The sequence below is a fragment of the Crocodylus porosus genome, unplaced genomic scaffold (assembly GCF_001723895.1).
Source record: "Crocodylus porosus isolate Cpor-Errol unplaced genomic scaffold, CroPor_comp1, whole genome shotgun sequence".
Lineage (NCBI taxonomy): Eukaryota > Metazoa > Chordata > Crocodylia > Crocodylidae > Crocodylus > Crocodylus porosus.
Window position 1 is genome coordinate 45,799,625 of NW_017728906.1, and position 27,091 is coordinate 45,826,715.

Consider the following 27,091-nt stretch of genomic DNA (forward strand, 5'->3'; position numbering starts at 1 on the left):
ACACGATGAGGTTCACTGACTTGCCTCCCTGTTGTTAGACACCCCGGAGTGGAGCCCACCTCTCTATGTACTTCACCCCTTACAGGAAGGCCAGGACTGGGGCTCTTCACTCCAAGCCCCTCCCTTCCCCAAGCCCAGCTGCTCCCTTCCTCTGCTGCCCCTGCAGGACCTGGAGCCGTCGGAACAGCGCCCAATAGCCCAAGATTTGCCCCGTCGGAGTCAGCAGAGGGCAGCGGCAGCTGAGCCTGCGGTGCCGAGGCCTCGGGCCGCGAAGCTGCAAGAGGCAGCAGAGAGCAGGGGCGCCCTCAGGCGCGCGGGCTCCCTCTGTGACGTCACCAACAGGGCTCTAGGCAACGGGATGTGGCGCGGAGGCTTCCCTTTGTGACGCCACAGACCGGTCTCTAGGCAACGGGATGCCAAACAGCTCGCGCCGGGGCAGGCGTGGGGGTGCTCGGGCGGCCGCAGCAGCAGCAGCGGGCCCCCGGGGCCAGGGCTGGGGCGAGCATGGCGCTGCCGTTCCTGCCCGGGAACTCCTTCAACAGGAACGTGAGTGACAGCCGGGCCGGGGGCTCTCCCCGCCCCCGACCTCCCAGCCCCCGGCCGGCTTGCTCCCATGCACGGTCACTGGAGGCTGCGGCGACCTGCTGCATGCAAGGCCTGGCTTCTGGGGACTTGTCAGGCACAGGCAGGGTGCGCGTGTGGCCTCGGGGGCAGGCGGGTCAAGGGGCATGGCGGCTCTCAGCACCAGGTCGGCCGCTGCTCGGAGGGGAGCGCCGAGCCCTAGGGGAGCAGGAGGTTGCCTAGCTCCCAAAGTCAAGAAAAGTCCCCGTGGGGGTGCTGCCATGCTGGGTTGGTGCCCCGTGGACTGACTGTAAGGTGTAAGCTAATTCCCTGCTGTGTTTTGTTGTCACGGATGTTGTGATGCTATTATGCAGGCTTGCTTGCAGCAGGGTGAATGTGAGAGACCGAATGCCTGCCTCTGTGCTTGAGCTTGCAGCAGATCGCTTCTTCGGAGGGCCAGGGAAGTAGGTGCGCATGAGATCCCAGCGAGGGTGGCTGTCTTCGTGGAAGTCTGTGGCAAAATTCCTGTCAAATTCTTTGGCAGCTGGACTGGACTCAACAACAGCTATCGAAAGTAGACTTAGCTTAAATTCTGGAGTTTGCCATCTTTATTGTATTACTCAGGAGGTGAAATAGGAGCAAGAACAAAGTATTAGTGTATGCGAGTGTGTGTGCATACATACACGCACACGCATATATATACATACACATATATATGCACACATTTTGCTCTTGCTTCTATTATACATAATAGACTAACATGACTAACGACAAGACCAAATTAGAAGAAGAATTATACATATATATAGTTTAAATTGTTATATATCTATATCTATATCTATATATCTATATCTATATATATATATATAAAACCCATATACTGTGAGCGGTAGTTAGCTATTTCAGTCTGAAGTCAGTGGGAAGGCAAGGCAGAGTGGCACATTATAGACTTAACTATTTCAGTCTATTTTAGTCTATGATTAGGTAGCCTATAGGATGTCCCTCTGCTGTGCCTTCTGTCTGTTATGTATTGTTCTTAAGCACTGAAAAATTGCTTTTGTTTTTAAGTTGGAAAAGGAAATGCTTGGCACACAAGGAAGAATTGAGGAACTTAGCAGCTTCAACTCTTGTTATTTGTATAACAAAGAAGAAAAGGAAGACAAATACACTGTAAACAGAGAATGTTTCAGAGTTAAACAAGTTAGGGATAATAATCCACCAGTTTGTAGTGTAGGTGTAGTGCCATAAGTACTTGTGACAATTTGTAAATCTGTAAGACAGTATTTTTACAACAAATTGTAAAATCAGAGTTGTTTCACTTGTCTTGCTGCATCTAGTTTAGGATATTTTGTAAAGAACTGGCTGGCATGTATGTGATTCCTCAGGTACTTTAGTGATGGGCCATGCATGGAAGAAGCACAGCTCAACCTTGTTTCTGACAGATAATGTCCTGTTTTTGTTTTTGAGCAGAATGCATAGAGTTGCCCCTTAAATTCTGAACAGAATTTTTGACAATTGTGAAGTTTACATAGTCACAAATCTGACGTGGTATTGACTTCACATACTAGAGGTCTAGATAGGGGATGCATACACATGGTGGATGTGTTCAAATACTCATATATAAGTAGACTTCTTTATGCAGTCTGTGTTGTGAATGTATATAGTTCTGACAACTAACAATATAAAAAGCAAGTCACAGTTATAACAGTCAAACCAGATTAGGCTATTATTCAGAGCTTTAGTTCGTCTTCTATTGTTATGCTTCCTACAGTATTGTTAGTTTGAATGCTCGGTATTTGTAGAGAGGCAGTTCTACCTCCTGCTTCTGCTATTGGCTGTTGGGCTTAATTTTTATCCATATAACTTCACAAATTAAAGTCCAAAGAGGCCATATTCAAACAAACAGATGCTAGAACTATTTGGACTATGCCTACCACAGCTGCAATAACTTTCTCCATCTTCACCATGAGAATGGTAGATGCAGAGCAGCAGCAGAAGCAGCAGATGTTTTGGATGTTTGAATGTGGGCATTGCTTTCATACTGTAGGATGGAAACAAATGACATTTATTGCTACTACAAGCCCTACCACCAGCCTGTGGATAAAACCAGTAACAGCAATAGTACTTCCAGGACAGGAACGACTGGTCTGATCTTTGCTGCTCTTATCAGCCCCTGGTTTATAATTACTGCTGCTTATTATACTATTCCTCTTCTTGTTGCTCTGTGTATTGTCATTAGTACTGCTACCATCACTTTTGCCGGTGGTACTGTTATTTCACTTGCTAAGCCAATGCGAAGGTCAATAGGAATGGCAGAAGGAGAAGCTGAAAAGTCTATTTTCCCTAATCTGTACATGCGTAATCAGGAAATGTGTTTAACTGGGATTTCTCCCAGTGGATCTAGTTGAACTTTTGTGACAATTATTGGCAGTGACTCTAGGCTAATGGCAGTCATGACTGATTGTTGGGGCCTGCAAAATGATTTTCTGGTGCTTAGGGCTTTGCATCTTATTATAGTTTGGGTTCTGTACTTTTTTAAAATCTGCCAACAGCGCTCAGTGTCTCCTTAGCCATGAGACAGGCTTCATCACTTCTTGCTTCTTATTTTCATATCAGCTGTACACAATAGTCTGCTAAGATAGACATCTCACAGCTGCCTCTATTGCTGGCATCGTGTAGGCAGCAGGTTTTGTCTGTGTCCTACTGTAAATAGTGCCTCCTTCCAACTTGGCAGCTTCCCAGAAAGCAATATTACTACTGAAATGGCCTATTTTTGTAATTGGCAATTCTGTTTAATAGGGACAAAAATCCAGTTGACTTGGGAATCTCAATAAATTAAGCTCAAGGATTATATACCATGCTGATGGATACCTATTAAATACTTCAAGTAGTTTGTCTTGTACAGGTTATACTTGGATGTCATTTTTTCAGTGGGTGAAGATCATGGATGACAGGGGTTGGCATAGCAAAAGCAGTGCCAGTGTGAATGTTTTATTTGCTGCAGAAAGGAGGAGGATTGTAGCAGGCAGAAGTGGATCAGGAGGCATCCAGGGCATGACACACTCCCTGGGCACGTCTACATGTTCATTAATGTGCAGTAGTTACTGTATATTAAATTTAGTACTTGTATAATCAAGTACTAAATTAATGAGCAAGAACCAGTGTCACTGTGTAGTAGTGCCGGCACATGCCTTTTTAGTGATGCTACTGTGCAGTAGTCTAATAATACTGTGCAGTAGTGTATTAGCACTGTTTGTACTGTGACATGCTACTGTGCAGTATTATTACACTACTGCACAGTTAGCGTGTCACGTAGATGCACCCACTGCGTGCAAAAGGAAAAAGTACGAACCTCCCTTCTCTTTTGTTTTGTTTCATTTCATTTCTTTTTTTTCCCTTCAATGTTTATTCGGGGGAAAATGGAAAATAATATATATCTTGCAGGTAATGTTCTTCATCTGACCATTGAGAGATGAAAGAGCTATGACAGGATGAGTCAGTCCTGCTTCAAGAGCAGCAGGCCTCAAAGGTCACTAGTACTGTTAGTATTATGATGAACTGAAGAACAGCAATGAGGAACTGAGTGCATACATTTACTGTAGAGCTGTTATTTGCTAAGAGGGGAAACTCATGAATTCTGACAACCATGATCCATCTGTTGAATCATTGTGGTAATGGATGCTTCCACTGAGTGCATGATAGGTTTGTCCTAGTTAGGTAAAGAAACAGCTTGTCTGTTCTGAGTCTGGAGTGGGGAAGGAAAGCAGTACTGGGGGCATGCCTGACACTAGTGCTCCTTGTCGTCCTTCTCTTCTGCTTCTAGCACCACCCTTTTGCTTTGACTAGAAAAAGTAGCAGCAGCGTCACTCATATTTTCTCTTCTTTTGTCTTTTCCACCCTAGCCAACGGCAAAAAGGAAGGAAAAATAAATCTAAATGGGAGGTAGCAGCATGGGTGTCTGTTATTCTTCCCATCAATTCTTTAATGACAAACCTCACAACAGTTTCTCTTATGCCACTGTGTAGCCAACAGAGATGATTACACTGGGAAATGCCGTCTTTTTAATTAATGGGGTGGATGGGGAATGGAGATGGCTGATTTTTAGCTGACCCTTTTTTAAAAAAAAACAATTCTGCCCAGAAATTTTCAGAGGATCAAAAAAATGAGACTACAGATTTCAGAACAAAGTAGTCAAGTGTGTCCTCTTCTGAGCCACTAGCTCTATACATGTATCTCTAACTAATTCTAAGAGCTCACTGTAGTTACCTTTGACTGTGGTAACATTATTGTTACCACCACACTTACTATTTAATGCATCCTGTACTTCGTTAGTCAGTGTCACTGGAACATGTATATCAGTGTTTCTCCTTAAGAGTTCCTTCACACCCCTACATGTTGGGTCTTTTCAGGACAGTTCAGTTGATACATGTGTCGACAATGGGCAGCTTAAACTGGACTTCTTTGTTAGGCACCAAAGCGCTGACTGGATGTAAGAAACTACCAATAGACACTGTAGCTATTTTGGCTTTGTTCACCCCTCTATTTCCAGGAAGTCATCCAGGAAGAACCCAAAGGTCAGGCTAAGTCTCACCACAGCGTTCAATATCTGTATACCTTTTTGGCAGGCATACCTTGCATCCTCCCTTAGTGCCACTCCAGTTCCCTTCCCTGCTTGATCCGCCACTCCGCTTTCTGCCCTGTTCCCTGCCTGATGTGCTGATCTGCTTTCTACTCATTGCCCTGTGCTCTCTTCCTGACCTGCTGTTCTGCTTTCTGCTCTCTGCTGTATTGGCAGCTCTGTGGCCTTACCGCATGCCACAGGTTGGCTATCCCCTCTATATTCATTTCTATATTTGTTTAAAGGTGTTAAATTATGTGAGTAGTTGGGGATGATATAGAAATATGGCTAGATCCAGGGTTTGGGTAAATGCTAGAACTCTATATTACACATACTGATAGAGATGGAGAGCAGGAGATAAGGAGAGTATTGATTATTACCAGTGGCTTTGCAAGACTTGCTAATGAGGCTATTACAATCTTTTGAGTAACTGCATACTTGACCCCTGTGACAGTATAGCACCAGTGAGACTACTCATCACTTCAGTGTACATGCTCCAGAAATTTTCACGTTTCACTGGGATGCACCACTTGAGCAGCTCTCTCACAAGTTTGCTGTGACGACTGTGCACCAGAACGCTGATGATCCTGATGCTGAGGGGATGAACTGGGGTCCTGCAAGTGTTGAGAGTTCATTAAGTTATAAAGAGCAGAAAATCACACCCTTTGCGTGAGTCACTGTGGTGAACACACTGTCTACTAAGCCTTTATTGCATATTTAATGAGCTGAGACCATCCAGGCAGAGACCATTTTGCAGATAGATCTCTGGCCAGCTCAGTTTAGTTATCACACTCTTAGCTTCCATCAGCTCAGCTGCAGCGCACAACAAGGAAGATGAATGCCCAGGGCAGTGGTGAAGCATGGGGATAGTGGCCTTTTCTGGCTGCCTCTGTGCTGCCAGCATGATCATGTAGCTGTGGTAACACCTGTTACTTTTCCACTCCCCCGTGCCCTCACGCTACGTTGACACCTGGGGGTGCAGCTGCAGCCACCTTGTACCTTAGTGATGCTACTGTGGACATGTAACTACCTCCTTTGCTGTCCGTGCATCCTCACCTGCTTTCTTCAGAGCTCACTTAGCATTGCTGATGCTGTGATGTGACTGGATGTGGAAGGTATGCATTAGCTAGCATTTCTCAAATGCAGTGTCTATCTTTTGGGTTTTTTGGTTGTAATTACTCTTTCTTTTTCTTTCTGCTTTTTTAAAACCTGAAGAACTTTCCATATGTGTTTTTAGAAAAGATTATTTTACACAGAGCTATTATAATTTGGGAACTTCTGATAGATGTGGAGCTTATAGTAGCTCTACATAAAATGTAAGAGACCATGAAAGACACTTGATGACCCAAGAGTTGTGATACCATTAACTCCCCATGGCTCACCGTTTTGGATGGGAGATTTACAAGTCATGTTTCTGGAAAATGTTCTGCCTGAGCAATGTTGATCATTTAAATTTAACACATAGTAACTTAAAAAAAAAGCTCCTTCAAAAAAAAGAAAAACAAAGAAGAAAAAGAAAACAATAAACCAGCACAGTAAACAGAAAAACAGGGTGAGTCTTCTTGGATGGTGCATCCTGAAATAAATGTGCATGGTAGGTACATGGCTCTGTGAGCTGTTTTCTTTTCCTGGGAGAAACTGCTCCTTCACCTATTGTGCATGCTTTTGGCAGTTGCCCTTTTGTCCTCAGGATTTCTTCAATAACTGAAAGGGAAATCAGTTATTTGGTGTGCCCAAAGTGCTGCTGTTCTCTAGCACCTTTCATATAAATCAGCCATTTCTACCTGGACATTTCCCTTTATAAAGCAAGCTTGATTATATTTATGCCCCCTTTGAACTGATACATGTAGAAAAGGGGTCAGTTGCGACACTTCCATCTCTCCCTGTTACATCTCCTTTAAGCCATTCTCCTTAATAGAGGGTTTCTAGCCTTTCCCATCTGGAGTTTGACATCCTGTCTCCCACCTCCTTCCCCACAGTGGGAAGGGGCTCACCTATGTCCTTTGCTTCTTTCAGGTCTGTAAGGAAAAGAGACTTGCTTCAGCTTCATGTGAGGGCAGCTGCAAGGGAGAAGCTGATTTCCCTTGCTTGTTCTGTCTGGCCCTACCTCCACTTCTCAGCCTGTTAGGGAAATGCTGGGCCAGGTGTTCACCACAGTTGTTGCATTAGGAAATGGCCTTCCTGCCTTCCATTAGAGCCAAAATCCTGTTACCTGTGAGAGGTTTGTGAGAGTTGATGGTCTGGGTTTCTTCCTGGAGGGTTGTGCCTGTTCCAGGGCTCCAGTCCAGCCTACAGTGCCTTAATATCAAAGAAAAACTTTTTCTTGTCCCAATCCAAGTGTACTTTTCCTAGCAAATGAAATTTTCCTCCATTGCCTCTATGCCCAACCCTCCTGGATTTCAGCAGTTTGATTTGTGTATAGTGATGTGTTGGGTTGCAAAAGTATGCAAGGCCATTGATATCAACAGGGCAGTGGACCTTCCTGTAGCATTACTGTGGTGTTTCTCTATATCTTTGAGGGCTTATCCAAAGTAGTTTGTTTCCTTCTATCTTTTCCTGTTTGTGGTTTTTTTTGTGGTGACAACCCCTGACCTGACACGTCTCCTGATCATTATGGGAGAAGCCACTAGGTGTGTGCTTCTCAGTCAGAATAAATTGTTAGGTGTGCTTTCATGAGCTGTGTATCCTTATCTTTAAGCAAAGTGACCAGTCAGAGTAATACATTTGACTGTCATCCTTCTGGTTATATTTTTAGAATCTCTGTGTTAATTTTAAGTGTGTAAATTATTCATGTGTCTTTGGCCATTTAGTAATGGTTACTGCTTTTTTACTGGATAAAGACTTTTTGGATGGATTTAAATAAAAATCCCCACATGAGCACTTCTTCTGTTTTCTTTCTTTGAAACTGTTTATAGCTAGGGAAAGAAAAGTTCCACAAATCTCAACACTGGGGTTATTGCAATAATGTTTCTATGCTTTTGGGAGAAGATAAACCTGGAATAGGAGGAGAACCTCTGCTTGGACAGAAGCTGAAACCTAAATACAGCGTGTTTCCCAGAGGTATAGGAAGTGATGCTCCTTCATGGGTAGCATTTGATAAACAGGTACGTAGTAAATGATCTTTTTTTCAAAAGTGAAATACTTTGTACCACAAAGGGGTACTGAAATCCAGCCAGTCAAATAGCTGTTACGATTCTTTTGTTTAAAAAGACCTCTCAAATAAAGTGAACATGTTTTGTATATAGAAATAAATAACACTTGTTAGTAGGTTGATCAATGCTGATGTATATTAATCATGTCATACATATTTCAAAACTGAAATTTTGAGGGAACAAGAAATTATGACAGTCCTGGGCCATAGGGTCTGAGCCTACAAAGGAATCTACCCATCTTAGACCTGAATACCATTGCAAAGTCCAATTGACTTTACTAGGATACTATGTGGGTAGAAGGGCCTGGATGGATCAATCCCTGTGTAAAACAAGCATTTAAGCTATTTTTATTTTCATTTTTATGAAAGTAGTGATATCTTTCACACTGGTAAGTTATCAAATACCATGTTTTACTCAGCTACAGTATAGGCTGGGGCAGCACAGGTGCTATGGTGCATGGTTGACAGCTCAGAGGTTGCAAGTCTGAGGCTATAACAGAAGTGCACACAGTGCAGCCTGTCAGATTCCAACAAATCTGTGAATTCTGCTAAATACCTTGTCACAAGGACATTGGAAAGGCAAGGAACATACAGCATACCCTGGAGTAAGATATGGACCTTGATCTTTGGACGAGCAAATGAAATAAAGTGTCTTTCCTTGTAGTAAGTACATGAGTATCAGGAGCCATGCCTGTTCATTGCTCTATTCCCTGTGATTCATTTGCGGATTTTATTTTACCTTTTCCCTTTAGGTGCCAGAAACTAGTTTTACCATATTTCTTACATATAATGCACACTTCAGTTTCCAGCAGATGATTTGTAGGGATATAGTATGTGAAAAAAATTGGTAATAATGACGACTGGTGGTTTGAGTTGTGTTGCTCTTTGCCATAGATTCATAGATTGTAAGGGACTGGAAGGGACCTCACAAGATCATTGGGTCCAGCCCCCTGCACTAGGCAAGAAAGACAACTGGGGTCAGGTGACCCCAGCCAGGTGACCATCCAGTCTCCTCTTGAAGATATCCAGGGTAGGTGATTAATTGCACCACCTCTGGGGGGAGTTTATTCCACAGTCTAGACACCCTGACTATGAAGAAGTTTTTCCTAGAGTTGAGCCTGAAGCAGTCTTCTGGGAGTTTGTGACCATTACTCCTGGTTTTCCCCAAGGATGCCCTGGTGAACAGTTGTTCACTGAGCCCTTGATGTAGTGGTAAGCTGCTACCAAGTTCCATCTTAGCCTTGTCTTTTTTAGGTTGAAGAGGCCCAAGCCCCTCAGCTTCTCCTCATATGGTCTGCCTTGCAAATCTGATCATATGGATGGCTCTTTTCTGGACTCTCTCAAGTTTTTCCATGTTTTTCCATTACTTCAGATGTCTAAAATCATAGTAAGTTCCACTTACAAATATTTTATAACTAGGCAGACAGCCATCAACCTGGAAAGGGAAACCCCCCCCAACCATTTCATTTTGTAGTATTTTAAGTTTTTTTACTATTTAAAATGAATGTTGCCCTGCAATATTTCTGGACAATGACTGTGGTATTTAAATATTTTGGGAAAATAGCTACATCCGAATTTCTGCTTAATAATAAAAAAGTCATGTAAGTAACATAGTGTGATGAAAGTTGAGTTACCTTATGGTTAGCCAATATCAGTGATAAATTCATGTATGGTGTAATCCTGCAAATATGCACAAAATTCACAATCCTTTTGAAGGAAGTAGTTTTCCTCACATGATAATGTTATCTAATGTGCATAAAGATTTGTTGGTGCCTCATTCTTGCAAACATTATCTGTGTGTTTAACTTTACAGCTGTTGGTAGGCCAATTAGCTGTACTGGAACTACACACATGTAAATTTTTGTAGGGCTGTGTTCCAGTCTTACACAATAAGGTTATAAACCACATATCGCAATGTATCCAATATAAAGAGTTTATACTCTGACATTTTTCAAGTTTTTGACAGCAAAATAGACATTAAACATGAGTTGAATATTTTAATTTTTCATTTAATTTGGCTTTCTTACCCATTTCTCCTTGTTAGAGTGGTTTTTTATTCTGCCATAATAGAGTTAACTTTGGAAGCAGGGAATGTGTTGTGCTTCATGTAATCAATTTAGAAAGGAAGAAATGGGTTTTTACTGTTTTGTACATTTAGTAGGAAGCATGCTAAAATTTAATCTCTTAAATAGTTAAGAATTCACAAATGAGACTTCCTGTACTTGAAAATGTTTCATTATTTCTCCATTTAACTGGGCTGTCAGATAGACCAAATCAAATACTTATTCCATAGTGCCTCAAATAACTTGTTTTCTGTTCGTTTTCACTGTTGGGTTTTTCATATATCTTCTGTCAATTTCATCTAAGGGCACATTTTCACACCTGAATATGTTATCCATAAGGCAACTGTTTACATTTTTACTAATAGTGGAAACAAACCCCAAAAGTTCAGGAGCTTTGGATTAGCCTCAAAAGGCTTGGATTTCTATCCGGGGTTCACCCCTTGTTAAGTTAAAAATCTTGTTGTATGTCTTCATGATCTTTACTTTAGTTCTTGTATTACTAATTATATATTTCTGTTTCGGTTACTTGTAAAACACATTCGACAAGCACAGTACATTATGTATTCTGCAATTGCATCCTATTTAGTAGGTATAACAACATAAAGGGGTATTGAGTATGAGTTTTACACTGCAACAGGAGATATGTGATTCATTTATAGCTATTGTGTTTTAAACCATTCTACCTAGCTATTGTGTCTGTCATTTTGATAGATTGAATACCAACATATTTTAAAACTTTGAATATTGCATAAAAGAAATGAGTTGCTTGATTTATCATCCTACACTTTTTATATTCTCAAGAATAATTGGTTTTGATTTTTCCTAAAATTAACTTGCTTTAAATTAAAAGATGACAGAGAACATCTCCTTTTTTCTTCCAAAACATTTCTGAATAATTTTATGTGATCAAAATTTATGATTTAGCAATTGGCTATATTTCAGTCTTGCAATGAGCATATTCAGAAACGTAAGAGGAATTAAGCCTGTAGAACAAAGCAAAGCTTAAATGGTCCAGCTCTTTTAACAAGGCAAACCAAAAATGTACGCTTGTACTCAGTAAAATGAATTATTTAGGATCTGATCTTGCGTAGATATAGATGGACTCTATCGCAGAACTCCATCCAGTTGGAAGTACTAGTCTCTTTGGGATGAGAGAAACTGGCTGCATGGATTCCTGTGCAGGATTGGGACATTAATACTCCTCATATCCATGAGATACTGTAGCAAATAACTATCTATGTTCTGAGAGGCCGGTTTCAGACAAGCCAACTGTGTAGTCATTTCCCCTAGTTGTCTTTGCTGGCATAAATTGTCAAAATTAAAATAAAAAATAATTGTATAGTACACTTAATTAGCATGTACATGAAGGCATTTTAAAGTGATTGTAGACATTAATTTCCTCAGATAGGGAAATAGGCATAGAGACTAAGACTGCTTGTGACTGCAGTAGACCAAGGAGCAGTAGACTAAGGAGTGAGAAGCAGGGCTGAAAGGGACCTCCGTAGACCATCTAGTTCAATCCCCTACCTGAGACAGGATCATAAATCTGTAATCCCTACCCTGTTAGCTACAATCAAAGGGGGAGCCAGATTTTTGTAGCCTGCAGGGGTCAATGGCTACAGCAACCAGCCCCAAGAAGATAACAGACCCCAAGGCTGGGTTCTGTTATGGACCCTGGGAGAGTGCAGGCAGGAGCAGCCTAGGTTCATTAGGCCAAGGAGGGGCAGCTGAGCCAAGCTGCAGCAGGTGAGGAAGGCTTATTAGCAGCCAGAGCAGAAACCCCTGGGTGTAGTTGAAGAGCCAACATACAGGAAGGGGTGGAGCTGTGGGGCACACATAAACCAAGGTGTGGGAGCTAGGTGGACAGTCTGGCTCTGCAGGGTGCAGGGAAAGGAGTTTCTGAGCTAGGTGGTTGCAGGAGATGGGCTGACTGGCACTCAAACTGTCTCAGAGAGCTGCAAGGGAAAAGCTAAGGACTATGCGATTCAGCCAAATCCAAATCTGATGATTTGGTGCTGATTCAGTGAATCAGAGATTTGGACACAGGCACAGCTCTAGAAGTTTTTTCTACATACCTTGAGGTAGCAGCGCAGCTTGTGATTGCTGCGGTGCTGGTGTGAATGGAGAGTCCCACAGGAGCACAGGGGGGCTCTCCAGTGTGCTCGGCTGGAAGAAGCACTTCTGGTCCACTTCTGGGTCTGCTGGGCAGCATACTGGGGGCCCCCCTCCACACCCTCCCGGCTCAGTGATCGGCCACAGGGGGGACCTTGGGTGCCCCCCCAGACCCAGGAGGCACCAGTTGCTGAGCTGGGGAGGGGTTCGGGGGGGGGGGCCCTCAGCATACTCCCTGGTGGACCCAGAAGTGTTTCTGTGGGATGCTGCATCTGCCCCAGCACCGCAGCATTCAGAGCCCCTGCTACCTAGAGGTGTGTAGAAAAAACATGTAAAGCTGTGTCTATGTCTGAATCACTGAATTTGTCCAAATCTCTCCGAATCGATTTGGAGGGTTCTGAATCAATTTGGAGAGATTAAAAGGTCCTCTGATTCAATTTGGATTTGGAGATTCGGCCACCGAATTGGGTGGAATCTCCGCTGAATCGAATCAGGGACCGAAGCTTTGCATAGCCCTAGGAAATATTGACAGTAGAGCATGGGCACAGCTATGCCTAGATCATTCCCAACCTCTTCTTGAACAATTCTAGTGATGGGGAGTCCACAACTTCCCTATGCAGTCTATTCCATTGCCTCACTGTTCTAACACTGAAGACATTTTTCCTGATATCCAATCTAAAACTACTTTGCTGCAACATCAAGCCATTGGTCTGCATCCTACTCTCTGCAGCAAGAGACAAAAGTTATTTTCCAAGCTCTTTGACTGTCTCTTTTGTTATGTCATCCCTCAGCTTGTTCTCTTAATCCTTCTTAGGTGCCTGGCTGCAGCTAAATAATTTTTAGTGAAGACTGAGGCAAAGTACCTCCCCCCAGCCCCAGCCTGTCTCTCACCCATTGACTCCTCAGTCTACATTTTCACTGACTGCCTGTCTTGCATGCAGCCCAGCCCAGCCAACCTCTGGCTGCTTTACTATTCATTCCATCCAGGAAGAGCTCACACCAACTGCCGAAACTTCCTCAGCCTGGCGAAGGTTTTTTGAACCCGAAAGCTTGCTTAATAATTGTTTTCCAACTATTTAAGTTGGTCTAATGAAAAATATCAGATTCATGCAAAGAACCTTGTCTGCTTATTGAGTAGTTCTGCCTTCTGTCAAAAGTTGCCCCTGGCAGCTGGACCCACGGCTTCCTTGGTCTTTCTTTTCTGGCCAACATACTTATAGTACCTCTTCTTGGCTTTAACCTCTGTTGCCAGGTGTAGCTCATTTTTTTTTTTATCTTTGCCTTCCTGATTTTGTCCCTGTATATTTTTGCTATTTTCTGGTGAGCTTTCTTGGTGATCTGCCCATTTTTCCATTGTCTGTCTGCTTTTCTTTTACATTTGAGGCATCCCAGAAGCTCCTTGTGCAGCTGCATTGATCTCTTGCCATGGTGCTTCCATTATGTTAGAACAGTTTCTTGTTGAGCTTCCTCTGGAAGCTCCCATCCCTCCTGGATACCTTTATCCTTCAATCTGTCTTCCCAGGGCACTAGGCCTGTTAACTTCTTGAGCTGGGTGAAATCTGTTTTTTTTAAATCTACCATCCTAGTTTTGCTAACCTTGTGCTTTCCCTTACTTAGGGTCTGGAATTCTATCAGACTGTGATCGCTTCTTCCCAAGTTGCCCATCACCTTTACCTCCTCCACCACTCTTTGTTGGACAGGACAAGATTCAAGATAGATGATCCCCTAGATGTAGCCTCAGCCTTCTGGAACAGAAAGTTGTCCTCTACACAAGTTAATGTTTCATGTTTGACTGTATTGTTCTTTCAGCAGATGTCTGGAAAACTGAAATCTTCCATCGGTACCATCCCATAGCTTTTAGATAGATTTGTCACCCCCTTGAAGAGTGCCTCATTTATCTCTTTGTCCTGATTTGGTGGCCTATAATAAACCCTCACCGTTATATTGAAGCTGCATCTTTCATCTTTATCCAAATGCATTCTGTACACATTTGTTCACTGAACTGTAACACACCCAGTTTTATTAACTCTTAAGCAAGGTCATCTGAAGGAGTTGATTGTTGAGTCAGCTTGCTGATAAGGATTAAAGTGAGGGTTGTTCCTGTTTAGTTCACAGCCACCCTCAGCCCAGCTTAAGTGTTTGTACTATCCCATGGTCTTTCTTTCTGTCCCACTACACAACTCAATATATATTACAGCTTTATGGTGACCTCAAAGCATTTTCTGCAACCTAAGACTAAGGGAATATTTCCACAATAAGGTGCCAGACAGTGATCAACCCACTGCAGACATCTGAACTATAAGGAGAGCTCCTAGACTCTGAGAGCTACAGCCCTACTCTGGACATGCACATAAACTGCTTCTGCCTTTGTAGATTGCAGCCATTCATAGACTGCCAGAAAACAGCAAACCTCACATTACAACCTCAGTTTTGCAGACTGGAGAGCCATACTCAGCCTTAAGAACAACTCTAATATCATCATACGACAGATGGATGAAGGGGATGCCACTGGTATGGAAAAACAGTGTACATACAGGAAGGAAGTAGGCAAATTCTTAAAGAATCTGTCTGGAAACATAGGAGAGGATTAATGCTTCCACCTCCCAAGACCCCTGGCCAAACAACTATTATTTATTACCAAGATCCACAAATCTGGCAACCCAAGACATTCCGTTGTTTCTGGCATTGGCACTGTCATGGAGTGAGTTTCTGGCTATGTTGACTCAATCCTATTTCCACATGCTATGGGACCTGCCAGCTGTTTGAAAAATACTATAAATTTCCTAAAGAAACTAGCTTCCATTGAAAAGCTTCAGCTAACACCATATTAGCTACTGTGGGTGTTACATCTCTCTACACCAAACCCTCCCACCCATAAGGACAGATTACAAACCATAAAAAACATTATCTCCCATGAGGACATGACTTCTGTTTCCATAGTACTGTCCCATTTTGTTTTTACACAGGACTATTTCAGATTTGGGGATTCCCTATACAGTACTTACAAATGAATGACACTGCTCCTTCCCAACTGCTTTCTCATCCACCCAGTATACCTACCTTGGAGGTCTTTAAGAGGAAACTGGACAAGCATCTGGCTGGGGTCATCTGACCCCAGCACTCTTTCCTGAGTAAATTTTGAATTCTCTTTCTGTAAAAATAGGAGATTCTGCTCTACTGTACTTGAATTCTCCTGGGAGGTAGAAGAATAGCTAGTTGAGGAGCCAGACTGGGAACTAAGAGAGATGCTACAGAACTGCCTATATAAACTTGAACAAATAACTTAGCTCTTCTCTGTCTGAATTTCCCTAAATATAAAAAACATAGATGATTACAAATGTGTGTTAAAAATAGTTAGTACATATGAGAGTACTCTGAGATTCTCAGATCGAAATGCTAAACAACTGGAGAATATTGGCTGGTAAATATTATAGAAGTCAGGGTAGATTTGTACCTTATAGACTTAACCAAAGGGGGTGTGTGTGTGTGTGTGTGTGCGTGTGCGCGCGTGTGCGTACATACATGTGTATATGTGCATTTGATCTGGGAGCAGCTTACTCATGAGTAAACTACTTGTGAGTAAACACTCCCTGGCAAGCACCTACCTGTGTAGGGTTTTGGGAGCAGATTTGCTGCTCATGTCAGCAATCTGCTTTGGCCTTCACTGGCCCTGTACTGGCCCCTGCAGCAGCCATGGGGAGCTCCAAGCTCCCCCTAGGTTCTAGCCTGGGGCTGGCAGGGAGTACCAGGCCAGAAGACAGCTGTCTGCTGATGGGGACGGGCACGTTGTTCCCTGCTCTCAGGTAGGTATTGTCTTTTGACAGTGTCCCCATGTCTTGATTAGAGCCAATTACTGCACAGTAAGTGTCTGGACTTGTAGACACAGATGCTTATTGTGCAGTAATTAACTCTACTGCACAGGAAAGCATCTCATGTAGACACGCACCTGTGTGTATCACAAGTTTTCATGAGCTAAAGCTCACTTTATCAAATGCTGTGAAAGGACATGCAGAAAGCAGAATATAAGGAGAGAAAAATTAGAATACAAAGGGTAAGGGAGGGAGGGCAAATAGGTATTGGGGGAGAGTGGGGATGGGGGCAGTGCTGGGAGAAACAAGCAGACAAGCAGTAAACCCATAGGAATTGAATCACAAAAATTAATCCAGATAACTGAATAAGAATCCATAGTCCCTATTTAAACCATATTTAACAGAATAAAGTCTGTGGATGGTTTCTTGTTACAGAATTCCCTGTTCAACTCAGTTTTAAAAGTTTGCTGTCTGATAATAGCTACCTTCAGGTCAGTGATGGGAACTCTTGGAGGTTAAAGTGTTCAGCCACAGGCCTGCATGTCATGTCAAGACCTTGGCAATTTAAATAGATAGTTCAAAGATTTCTAAGTTCACCACTGTCAGGCACCTATGAGGACATGCACAGCACAAACAAATAGCTAGTTTTATTTTTAGTTGCCCATTTTATTTATATCACCAATGAAAGTAAGGCATTCTTTGCAATTGTTTGAGAAAGATGTGATGGGAAAGACCCTGTGCAAGTTTCCTTAATGACTTTTTGCCTATCTCTATATCACCTAACTTACTCTTCATACTATTATAAAAAATTCATAAAATATCCTTTATGAATAAAAACAGTAAATGCTGTACAATTGTAGTTCTTATATTCACATGCACAAATCACAAGCCAGTAATGAAGAGCAAAACTCAGGGTCTTCTAAGGTGAATGCTGTTACAGTGAACAACCGAGCCCTGCACCTACAGAGGTTTTTCTAGGATTATCAGGGCTTCAAAAGAGCAAGAGGGGAGGTTCCTTTGTTTCTGTTTGAAGAGGACCGACAGTTTTATCCTCCTGCACAGTTTGCATGCATATTGAAATACAAAACAAGGTAAGTTTTGTCACAATCATTTTGTACTGTTCTGAATGGCACCTGAAAGATATGACATTTGTTGTGACAGTCTTCAGTGCTGTCCATAAATCAGCTTGCACCTCGCCTCTCACCCCAGAGGTAAAGTGCACTCATATCACAAAACACTGCCTTTCATCAGTTGTTTTAATAGAACTCTAAAATTTGCTTCAGAACCCAGGCAGCTCTTTCTACCATCCAAAACAGTTTATTCGAAAGATTTTTCCAAATAGTCTGCTTATAGCTCTGCATTTGATTTACTTATTTATTTTATCTTTTCTTCTCTACTCAGATGGTGTGGAGATAAAAATGCCAACCAAAGAATTCTGACTTCATGTGATTTAATGTGGATTCCTATTCATATATTTCTGTGAAATAAATCTGCCTTCTGATATCCATTCATTTTTCAAATTTTAATCTATACAGCTTTCCATTATTGACATATTTTGCAAACACTTTGGGTGACAATTTTACTCCTTTTTATGTCTTTCTTTATTGTTTTAATAGGTATTGTCTTTTGATGCCTATTTTGAGGAGGAAGTGCCTGACAAAAATCAGGAACTGTATAGAATAAGACATTGTAAAATATACTTCTACCTTGAAGACGATACAATTCAAGTGATTGAACCTCAAGTGAAAAATAGTGGAATACCACAAGGTACCTATTTATAGTAGTCCTACCTTTGTTTTGTAGTCCTGTAAGCCTTTCCTCATTGTAGTCTTTGTTCGTCTAAAAGGAAATGTAAAGTGGCTGCATATGCCTGTTTGGTCTGAGGAAGGCTCCAAGAACAGCGACAGCTCAACTCCTTCCAATCATAGGGTCCCCGGGTCTTGGGAAGGCTCAGGAGAACCTAGTGCTTGACTCCTTCCGATCACAGAGGAATTAAGTGGATGTGTACAGGCATTCAATCTAGCGAGAGAAACTCACACAGGGTAGATCTGCCAAGAGTCAAAATGAAAGATCTTTCTCAGAGATGGGGCATGTTTCCTCTGTGAGAAACTAAATGAACGCTTGTACACTGGCAATTTCTAGAAATGTAACGCTTGTCCAAGATCAGAACTGGAGTGCGGCTGTTGCTTCTGGATATTTGTGGGCACTTGCCAGCATTTTTAAAAAGCTATGCAAACGATAATAGTCCAAGTAAGCAGGTAGTCTCGGGATGGCTGTGCCTTTCCAATCTCTGGAGGATTTTGTGGTCCTTCTGGTATGTTTTACATCAATATGCAAACATAAGATAAGCCATCTAGCTAAGTATCCTGTCTCACATAGTGGTGGGATTAAACATTTGCTGCTTAATCACTAGATTCTCTGTAGCAGTAGGTAATAATTAAGAATATTAATATAATTATTAATAATCTGTAAAAATACATTTAATGAAGGTTAGGGAAAGGATTAACACCCAGGAATCCTTTTGTCTTAACCCGGCATTTCACACACTGCCTCTCCTGGTGTTAAGTGGCCCCTGTGTTACTTTGGTCTGCATCCTAAAGATGTTGCTGACCACTGTCTTAGATCTTCTGGTGCAACCATTTTTTGGTTTCTGTGGTGAAGAATTGTAGGTGTTCAACAGTCTCTCTCTGCTCTTTCGTGAGTGGGTTATCCTGTGGGTACAGGAAATAATGGAAGCTTGAAAGTTACTTGCTGTGCTCTCACAGCAGTGGTTGTAGTTGGCTTCCTTGGGAAAAGAACCTGGTATGAAGTCTTGTGCAGAGTTCAGACTCTAAGGAAGGTAGAATAGAAAAAGAAACCCTTTTAACTCATATAATGTGATTACAAAAGTTAAATGAATTAGGTCACAAAAGAGAGAACAGTAGAAAACCTTTATTTATCAATGATCAAAACCCCAAAGAGTGATGAAGGTACACTTTCTCCAGAAGTGGATGCTGAGACTTTAGACAATTTCTATGAAACTGACTGCAGTACATGGAAGTCAATTTGAGAAAAAAAAATGTAAATGAGGCTCCTGCAAAGGAACAAATATTGTAAACCAGATTTAATTTTGGAAAATACATAGCTAAAATTTGAACACACCAGTCCCAGAGTAGAACAAAAAAAATTTGGAAGCAATGTTATCGAAATGAAGAAATTAAATTAAAAAATGTAAATCACTGGAACTGAAAGACTAACTTGAACTGACTTCAGAGAAACCTGGACTAAAAACAAAAATGTTGAAATAATCAAAACACACAGGAACTAAGTACAGAAATGGGGACACAGGGTGAAGGAGAGGACAATAATCTTGGAAATGCATAACAAACTCCACCTACGTTTCTCCAGTCTGAGTGTTTCTTATAGCACAGTATAATAGAAACCCTCTGTGTGCAGGTTGAGGCAAGATGTGGTGGTTCTAGTATAAGCTTTGTAATCCCCAGTTAACTGAACCCTGGGTAGCTGACACTCTGTTAGAAAAAAGTCTTTTATGTCCCAGTGGGTTGACTGTAGCTTCCAGTGAACAATCCAGAGCACAGTTAAGCAGCTGGCTGGCTTCCCCAAGGTCAGCCAGCTGAGAAGGAGAATGGAACTGCCTGCTGGCTAGCGTCCCAAGGCCGGTTGGTTGAAGAGCAAAGTGCAGTCAGACAAGTAAATTTGCAGACATCTCCCTGGGCTCAGCTAAATCATTTATTATCTGAAAATTAAGAAACCTTTAGAAAATCAAGATTCTTCTGTATTTATTGAGGGTCAGCTCATGATCCTTGCTGCATGCTCATACAGGTAAGTCATTAGGTATAAGGAGCCCCCTTTTTGTGCAGTGCATGCTGGGCTCCATCTCTCCTTTTTTGGGCCAGGAGTGAGCAGAATTAGGACCTCACTAATTTCCCACCTTGCATTTCCCCAGTGCTGCTTTGTTGAAAAGTGCCAGCTTTGCTTCCTTCAACTGTGAAGTAGGCGGAAGCAAAGACTATGTTCGACACAGCGTATTCCCTGCTTTGTTCTGTGAGCCTTATTTGATAAGAACATAGTCTATCCCTAAGGGTTCCTTCTTTGTTTTTTTGCCATTTAAAAGATCTCCCATAAGACTGTACTTACTCAGGCAGAAAAACCAAAAAATACAGGCAAGGCAGTTCTATTAATAATAACATTAACTAATCAATTATGGCAGAAAAAAAATGTATTTTGGTGTTTGAAGCCAGCACTTAGTAGAAATGAGGGCCAGCCCTACAGTCTGAAGAGAAGGTGCAGTCCAATTCTCTCAAACAAGACCATAACAATGGAGAGAGTTGGCCCTACTGGGCACATCTACACGTTCATTAACGTGCCATAATTATGGCATATTAAGTTTGGGACCTGTGATAACAGGTACTAAACTTAATGTGCTGTAATCAGCACTACTGTGCATTAGTGTAGATTAATGCTTTATGTGACATTAATGTGCATTAGATTAAGTCTGCTGCACACCAGCATATCAGCAGAGTTTTTGCCAACCATGCTAATGCACAGTAGAATTAGTTTAATGTACATTAAGCATCTTGTGTAGATGCACCCACTGACCAAAAATGGAAAGTAAAAAGGCATCAGAATGGAAGAGTCTTTTGGATGCTATGAAGTGACATCTGTCTCAGATGGTGTATGAAACCTCTTGTCACGAGTTCTTTTGGCAAATTTATTGATGGGAAAATGTTCTTTTCCAGAAAGAATGATGATTAAAAAAATTAAAAAGTTCTTAAACTGAATTTGAGCTGAACAAGTATTATTAAAGCCCAAATTCAAAAATATAAAGTTCATAATCAACTTGAGGATGAGGCTTAGTAGTATCTAAAAAAACTAAACAGTGCTGTTGACATTATCTCTACAACACATTTTCCATTAGTAAAGAAAATCTTGTCTACCCAGACCAAACGTGATCTGTGTATTGTGATCTGTAACAAGGTCCATGGAAAGCTAAATGAAAGCCCACTCTCTGATTCTGAGGGAAAATTAATCTACAGTGGGAAAATTAATTGTGTTGGAAAACTAATATATTTTAACTAGCATGATAATTATCAATGATTGTGTGTAAACAATCATGTGTGAATTCTTTCTGAGTTCAAGGACAGTTGTATTTAAATGGGTGGGAGCTAGTCGTGGTTAACTCTACAGGAGACTCAAACACTGATAATGGTAGTTAACATGTTGTAAATCTGAACTGTTCCTGTCTATCCAAGGAACTAATTATTAGTATTTGAGGCCACTAGTTAATACAACTTCTAACATAATACATCTCAATAATGAAGATGCGATATTGCATACACAGGCTGCTTCCACACGAGTGTGGACATTTGGTTCCCCAGGGACAACTAGCAGCAGCACACCTTGTGTCCCCAGACTGTGCTATGTGCCCTCTGGCACATAGCAGATTACCTTGGGTTAGGTAGAGAAGGCCTTACCTGCGGTCCTGGGGCTGGGGCAGCAGGAGCAGCAGCAATCCTGCTGCACAGAGGCTGGCAGGCAGCCAGAGCATGGCGCTGGCTGCCCAGGCTCTGGCTTTAAGTGGCATACGCTACCCCTGCATGGGCCACTCTGTTTTGTTGGGTTTTTTTGGTGCAGGTTTTTTTGACACCAGGAGATCTTGGTGTCTAAAAACACCCTGCACCTGAATACCAGAGCATGGCCAACTGAAGCCATACTCTACTTGTCAACCAGGTTTTGTGCTGCCTGATTGCCATGGGTACAGCCTCCAGAAGCCCTCAAGACCCAAGTAAGGCTGCTGGGGCCAGCCCGGGTGCCAGCTCGGCACATATTGTCCTCAGGGAAACTCATGTTGCCACTCATAGAGACGTGCCCAGATGGTACACTGGTATCCCTTAAACCCTGAAGAGTATCTCTGAAATTTGGAGAACTGGTTCATTAAGCAGGTGTAGGGTACGTATGCAAATCTGGAGTTAAACTAGCCAGAGAGAAGCCCATATTTGTTTCCAATGAAAGACTGATAGCCAAAATTCCAAATATAGTATGTGTGAAATTTCAGATCAGACAATAGGTTTAAAATTTATGACAGGATGTTAAGAGGCAAACGTAATGAAAATTTGAATGTATCTTCCTATTTATTCCTCTGAAAAAAAATGAGAGAAAATGACATTTTGGAAGAGTAATTAATAATTAACATCTTAACATCTTTGGGTGAATATTTAATAATGAATTCTAAGAATATAGCCTTGGAATATAGATGAGTTCCTCAGGAAATAAGATTGACTCCAAATCATTGTTCTGTTAACAGACATCTTAATGAACTTCACATGAAGGCACCTCCCCAACAGCCACATCCTTGATAGCTCAGGCAGTTTTCCTGACGAGAGCTAAAGGTTATATAGCAGTGGGCATGTCTACATGAGATGTTTTACTTCTCAGTAGAGTAATTTGCTACACAGTAAAGCATTACCATCTACACATGCATGGTTATTAGGCTGCAGTAGACTAATTTACTGCACTGCTGGATAGTCCCATCAGATACAAGTGATATCTGGAAGCACAGTAAATTACTGTGTTTAAAAGCACATGTAGATGGTCACCTTGAGATTAGTTTACTCCGGTTCAAATTGAGCCTGAGTATATTTAGTCACAATAATTGCACATGTAGACATGCCCAGTGAGAAATTGCTCTTCTTTCTTTACCTTATAGGGTGTGTCCACACGTGCAAGCATGTGCGCTTGCAGCAGTTCAAATAGAAGAGGTACAAATTTGAGTTGGGGCTTTTTGCCTCAGTGTATGTGCCAAGACATTCAACTTGGTGTGGGGCAAATTGTGCTACCTGGGGCAAAATAACCTTTCCTGGATCTGTAGCCAGGGGCAGCTAGAGCCTGGGGCCAGCACCTGTGCTGTCCCCAGCAGTATAAAAAGCTGCCCTGTCCTAGCCCCACCAGTACAAAAAGCTCCCCTGTCAAATAGCTCAGGGCTACTTGCTCTCAGGTGCTTAAGGGGCCCAGGCAATTGGTACCTGGGGACACTACCCTTGTGCCAGCGGGACTGCTGCAGCAGCCCTGAGAGTTCCCTGCACCCTCTAACCACTGCAGCAGACTGGCTGTTACCTGCTGTGCATCTGTCAGACGCAGATGGGGACTGCACAACCAGTTGAGGCATCTCCATCACTTCCATCACCATTTTGCCATTTAGTTGTTGTATAATTTTTTTCTCTTTTTTTGGGGGGGTGGAAATTACTGGTCATTAAAAATATGGGCAGCAGCTATAACTTCTTAATATAGAGGCTTTGGATAGTCAGCAGGTCCAGAATGCCAATTTAGGGGAATTCCTATTTATATTCTAGGACCTGGGTCCTGCAGGTAGAAATCTATTCCAGTAACTTCTGGTGGGCCCTGGTTTTGGAAAATATTTTTTTTTACCTTCACATTGGTGTGGATGGTTACCTTAGTAGCTGGAACTGATTTTCAATCCATTGAAAGGTGATAAATGTCCAGTATTTGTATTCTTGATAAAAAATATTCTGCTTTATATTGTGTTGTTACAGTGTTATATTCCTCTGCTGAACAAGAAATAATTGTCTCACTATCTCTGATATTTATGTAGATTCTTCTTCATTTTTATTAAATAATATCAATGTCCTAGATTCATGTGAAGTGTGATCTTTATAATATTATATTTTAAACAGGAACTATTGTCAGGCGCCATCGGATTCCACTTCCACCACCTCATGAAGATCAGTTCTATACTATAGACTATTTCAATATTAACACAGACATCATCTTTTATGCGCGAAAATATAAAATTATAGATTGTGATCAATTCACAAAAAATTTTTTGAGGAAGATGGGAGTAAGATTAAATCCTCCAGCATATCGTCCAGAAGACCCATATACTATGGAACGGCAAAAGGTAAGACTAGTCAGTAATGGTGAAAATCTAATTTCAACAACAACAAATCTTTTGTGTGAATTAATATGTAATGTTTATGTATATATAATATGATCTTCTGAAACAAAATAAAATGCACTGAAAGTTAATTAAATTAATTTTGTAATTACTATAAAAATTATACAATAGAAAAGAAAACATGAATTTAGTACAGATCTGCTTTGAAACATGAGAAACATTTGGGGATTACCAAGGATGAAGGTCCCTTGTGAAATAATGAAAGTATGTGTATTTGTTTGATAAAACTATTCTTATCTATTACTGAAAAAACAATAACCAAGGATTGAAATTATCTTCAACGTCTGTGTTTACATTCTTGTGCAATATTATATTTACCATCTTCATAACATGATTTACTCTCAGAGCTCTACAGCATGATTCAGTTTTATTACAGTCATTCTTCTTTTCACTTCTTTGTGTACCACAGCAGACCTTAACTGCTAATATTTACAAGACATGGCTACTGTGAATTTTGATAGATTGTTGTCATCTGTAAATAATAGTTGATGGGCCAGTGAAAATAAATGCTGTAAGCATGAAACAAAATGCTTTGAACAGTTGTTCTTTGAACTGGGAAGATAATATTTATTGTGCAGATTATCCAGTGAAAATAGAAGTTGTATTGCAGTGCATTGCATGTATATAATATTTACACTTCTTTACTGCCTTTTAGCTGGCAATCTTAAGACACCTGACAGATGTCAAATGGAAGTCATAAATCCCATGTAAAATAAGTAAAGGAGAAATAACAACCATTTTGCTCTCCATGGATTTGTCTCTTCCTCTGGATGGAAACTATTGAATGTTGCCCATTAGTTGATAGCTTTCTAGGACAGGAAGTATAGCATATTGAAATTACACAGGGAATTAAATTAGATGGAATGGCATTCATTAAACTGTAGTCTGGGATCATAATGCCAGGGTAACCTAATGTCTACTATATTCAAACACATCATAATAGTATGTTTTCCCCCCGCTCTTCCTTTTATCCCTGGATTTCTCAGTGCCAGTTGTTGAAAGCCTTCAGAACTATTAGATGATCTCCTTTTGTTTCTGCTTAGTCTCAATTTGTGCTAATAAATTCATTATTAATACATAATTAATAAATGTTTCTGCTTCTTTCCTATACCTGAGGAAGGTCACTTTGTGCCTAGAAGCTTGTCTAAAATACCTCCCAGCTATTGAATAAAATGTATAACCAAGAAAACACTTTGTTCTTTTACTGCTAATATTTACTTTTAAAGGCAAATTTATTTGGGACTGTAGTTCAAGCACATCTGTAGCTCTCAACAGACTTTTTTTGTTTGGGCCTCTTGCTATGTCATCATTCATCTCTGGTCCCATTTATCTTTAAATATATACATGAGATACATGTATAATATTACACCGTTACATGTATAAAAACAGATTCTTATATCTCAACCTTGCCTGAGACACCCTCTCTTTCATGTACTTCCAGCACTCATTTTAACCTATGCATGTTCTCTTGCATGTAGGCAAGTAGACCTCATAGAGGAAGTCTTGCATTCAAAAGCTTGCCTAACTCTATCCCACCTATGCAGTTGGTCCAGTAAAAGATACCATCCTAAGAAATCCTTGCTTATTGCACGCAGACATACACACCTATCACCTATCAACTCTGAACACTTTGTAGATGTCTCCACTCCTTTTCCCAAAATTTCAAGGAAGAGTAGTAGGAATTGCAGTAGTGGGAATTGTAGTTTTCCCTGCTTTACTTTTGGGGGGCCACATTGTCCTTTCCCCTTTTCCTTTCCCTTTCCCTTTCCCTTTCCCTTTTTGGTTAGCATTGGTTTCAGGGATGGTGGAAGGAGAAAGATGTGGAGTGAGAAAGGCGAGAGGACTCTGTTTATCATTTCCCAAATGGGAGAGGTGAGCCAGTTGTCAGAGTTCCCACCAGCTGCCAAGGAAATACCAATTAATATGGACCCCACATATTTGCCTGTTTCTCTCATCTTTCCCTTGTTGAGGCTCCTTCATGTCAGTAAAAATGGAAAATGCCCTGTTGAGATGCATGGGGCATTTTGCATATCTTGAAGGTTATTTTTGGCTGTTCATAGTCACTAGTGGAGAGTTCAACATCAGTTATACTTCGTCTGTGCTCTCAAGCTTTTTCTACATAATTGCAGGGCTTTGGTATCCCCATTCCTAATTAAAAGCTGAAATTTTGAAGTGAGCTTCATACTGTAGAAGGCAGGACCTTAGGAATGTCCTTAAGGTGCCTTTGTCTTAATCTTACAATGTTTACAAATGCAGAATTATTTATCCTAGTGTTGACAAGTCATTATATGATATCATGATGTCATATATGATGCCTGAATACTTGTTCATGATTCTTATTAAAAAGTCCTTTTAAGATGGCATATAACCAATGTACTCAGAGGAGGAGACAGGCAAGAAATAATGTGAGAAAAGAAAATGAAGCTTTTGCTTTAATGCAGCGGTTCAGTTCTTAGAAAATATAGGTACATTGGGCATGTCTACACATGCATTTTCGCCAGCTTAAATTTACTGCACAGTATATTACTGCATAGTAAGTGGGAATACTCTGGCATCTATGTGTGCTGGCATTAAAGTGCAATAATGCTGTGTGTGGACTGACTTGGGACTAAAGTTAGTCCCAAGCCAGTCCACATACAGAGCGTTACTGTACAGCAAGGCATTACTGCACAGTACCTAATTGGTCTATACATGCATTACTGTGCAGTAACTAATCGGGCATAAATTTGATACCTGCATTATGCAGGTATCAAATTTGCACTCAAGTCAGTGTAAATCACCATACTTACTGTGCAGTATGGGTGT

General features: G+C 41.2%; 1 protein-coding gene across 4 annotated transcripts in view; it reads left to right on the forward strand.

The window, feature by feature from the left end:
* Positions 1–342: 342 nt before the first annotated feature.
* Positions 343–27,091, forward strand: part of EFHC2 (EF-hand domain containing 2) — an 89,836-nt gene continuing 63,087 nt past the window's right edge. The window contains exons 1-4 of one of the 4 annotated variants that reach the window (XM_019529058.1): positions 343–546; positions 8,099–8,283; positions 17,931–18,081; positions 24,006–24,229. In XM_019529058.1, coding sequence (XP_019384603.1) covers positions 414–546; positions 8,099–8,283; positions 17,931–18,081; positions 24,006–24,229 — 693 coding nt within the window. In that variant the 5' untranslated portion in view covers positions 343–413. Of the gene's footprint in view, positions 547–6,177; positions 6,295–8,094; positions 8,284–17,930; positions 18,082–24,005; positions 24,230–27,091 lie in introns of those variants that run through there. The other 3 variants (XM_019529059.1, XM_019529060.1, XM_019529061.1) reach the window with 3 other exon arrangements.